The 2,000-nt window shown below is 50.5% G+C and overlaps 1 protein-coding gene across 1 annotated transcript; it reads left to right on the top strand.

The window, feature by feature from the left end:
* The first annotated feature begins 1,153 nt into the window (after positions 1 to 1,153).
* On the top strand, positions 1,154 to 2,000 carry LOC147990561 (uncharacterized). The gene is made up of 2 exons (XM_087538287.1): positions 1,154 to 1,436; positions 1,516 to 2,000. The coding sequence occupies exons 1-2, from the start codon at positions 1,154 to 1,156 to the stop codon at positions 1,998 to 2,000; spliced, it is 768 nt and encodes a 255-aa protein (XP_087394413.1).

Here is a 2,000-nt window from a genome sequence, read left to right on the forward strand (position 1 = left end):
CTCGAAGTTTGTTTGGTCGACTGGAGTGTTGGTCAGTTGTCTTTATGGCTCTCTCTGTTTATTGCAGCCCCACGAGACATTGTTGTGCTCCCAGACGATGAAGAGGAAGTACCGCTGAGAGGAAGGAGGAGGAAGGACAAGGAGCCGGGCAGGAAGGTGTCTGAAGCCTAAGTTCTTCGGTCGACTGGGACACCTAGGGCGACGGTCGAGCGATCGACAGACCCGGCTCGAACCAACGTCACCTTCGCTGTTCCTCTGTCGACTGATTGTCCCTCGGGATCAGCTGCTCAAGCTCCTGCTGCCCCGACGTCACTCCATGCTTTAGATCCGGCGGCTGCTTCGATTGCTCTACCTCCGTCACTTTTTACTGCATATCAAAATCCGGACGATCCACCGGCTGCTGCCAGAGAAGCTCTTCTTCAACTGAACCTTGTGATGGGGCAGCTGAAGGTGGTGCATGAGGCCAGTCAGGTGGCCTTCAACGCCGGAGCTGCCATGCAAGCCAATGTCTAGGTTAGTTGATTTTTCGATCGACCGTTTTTCTTGTCTGATCACCCACTAGAGTGTGGCTGTTCGGAAATAGTATATCTCTTTGTGTCAGTTCGAACTGATTCTTTGCACTAGTGGGGGCACGCTGAGTGCACCCACTGGGTGTAGTCCCCGAGACCGTAGTTGACTGCGGGCAGTCGACTGTGGTTTGAGAATTTGGATCTGTCTTTTTTTTGAAAGCCAATCGACCATCGACTGTGGTCTAAAAATCAGTGGGGGCACGCTAAGTGCACCCACTGGGTGTAGTCCCCGAGACTGCCGTTGAATGTTTGATTCGGCGGTAGTCTTACAATAATTATCTCTTTTTATCTCTGTCGACTGATATGGCTGTGAATGCAGAAATCTTGTGATCTTGGGGCTCAACTTTCTGACATGAACAAACAACAAATCAGCCTCAACCTTGATCTGGAACTGGCCAATAAGAACCTCAAGACCGCTCGTGATGAAGTAGCTGCCATGGGAGGTAACCAATCGACCGCTTCATATCCAAACACTGGCACTTTTCCTTTCCATCTTTGAACCGAGTGGCTTCACTCGAGCAGATGTATGTAGTGAAAACTGCCAACTCCAAGCTCACCTGAAGAATGTTATTTCTTTAGAGAAAATGAAGGAAGCTTTGGAGAAGAAGGATCTGGATCTTGCCGCAGCACAGAAGGAGGCGCGCGAGAAGACAACGCTTGCTGATAAGAAGCTTGCTTCAGTCGGCAAGTTAGAAGAAGAAAACTCCAAGCTGAAGACTGTTGTATCTGACGCCAATCAGGAGGTCGAGCGACTGAAGAAGAACAAAGAGAAGTTGACCGACGAACTTGGAAGCCTCAAGGCCAAGAATGGCGAGCTAGAGTCTTATCTGGGCCAACTTGCTGCGAAGCTAGTCTTGAAACTTGAAGGTATTGACTAATCTGTCTTATTTCTGTCGACTGACAAGTCTAATGGTGCCGTCGACTCATAATTCACTCTATCAGGCAGAACTTTGCCAAGACTTTGAAGCAGAAACCGGGTGGGTCGAGATGGGTCTCGATCCCATCAACTGTCCAGTCAAAGATGATGTTGCAATGAACGTGCTGCGGTTGGAGTCTCGCATGGACAGCGCGGTTGCTTATCTGGCACGCTTGAAAGCTGCAATGACTCGGGTTGATGCTGGTCTTTGGCCTCAGGCGGAGCTGTCTCAAGATTTCGAGTCTTTGATGGCTCGACTAAATCAAATCCCTGAACGCGTGCGAGAATGGAAGAAGTCATCTGCTCACTGTGGTGCTGACGTCACTCTGTCTCTGGTTCGCGTGCACTGCAAGGATGTCAAAGAAGACAAGCTGGCGGAGCTCAAGGTTGCTAACACGAGGAAGCACACGTTCCAGTCTTTCATGGACACCTTCCTTGACGCCGCCACTCGCATTGCAGACAGCATTGACCTCGACAGTTTCTGCGACCCAGCCAGTCCTTCTCCTGATGCGTGA

This window comes from Triticum urartu, chromosome 1A, assembly GCF_056163025.1.
Source record: "Triticum urartu cultivar PI428250 chromosome 1A, HENAU_Tu73, whole genome shotgun sequence".
NCBI classification, from domain to species: Eukaryota; Viridiplantae; Streptophyta; class Magnoliopsida; order Poales; family Poaceae; genus Triticum; species Triticum urartu.

Coding starts and splice junctions, on each gene's coding strand:
- LOC147990561 (XM_087538287.1), top strand. CDS start 1,154: ATGAAGGAAGCTTTGGAGAAGAAGGATCTGGATCTTGCCGCAGCACAG. Junction 1,437..1,515: donor GCTAGTCTTGAAACTTGAAG/GTATTGACTAAT, acceptor TCTATCAGGCAG/AACTTTGCCAAGACTTTGAA.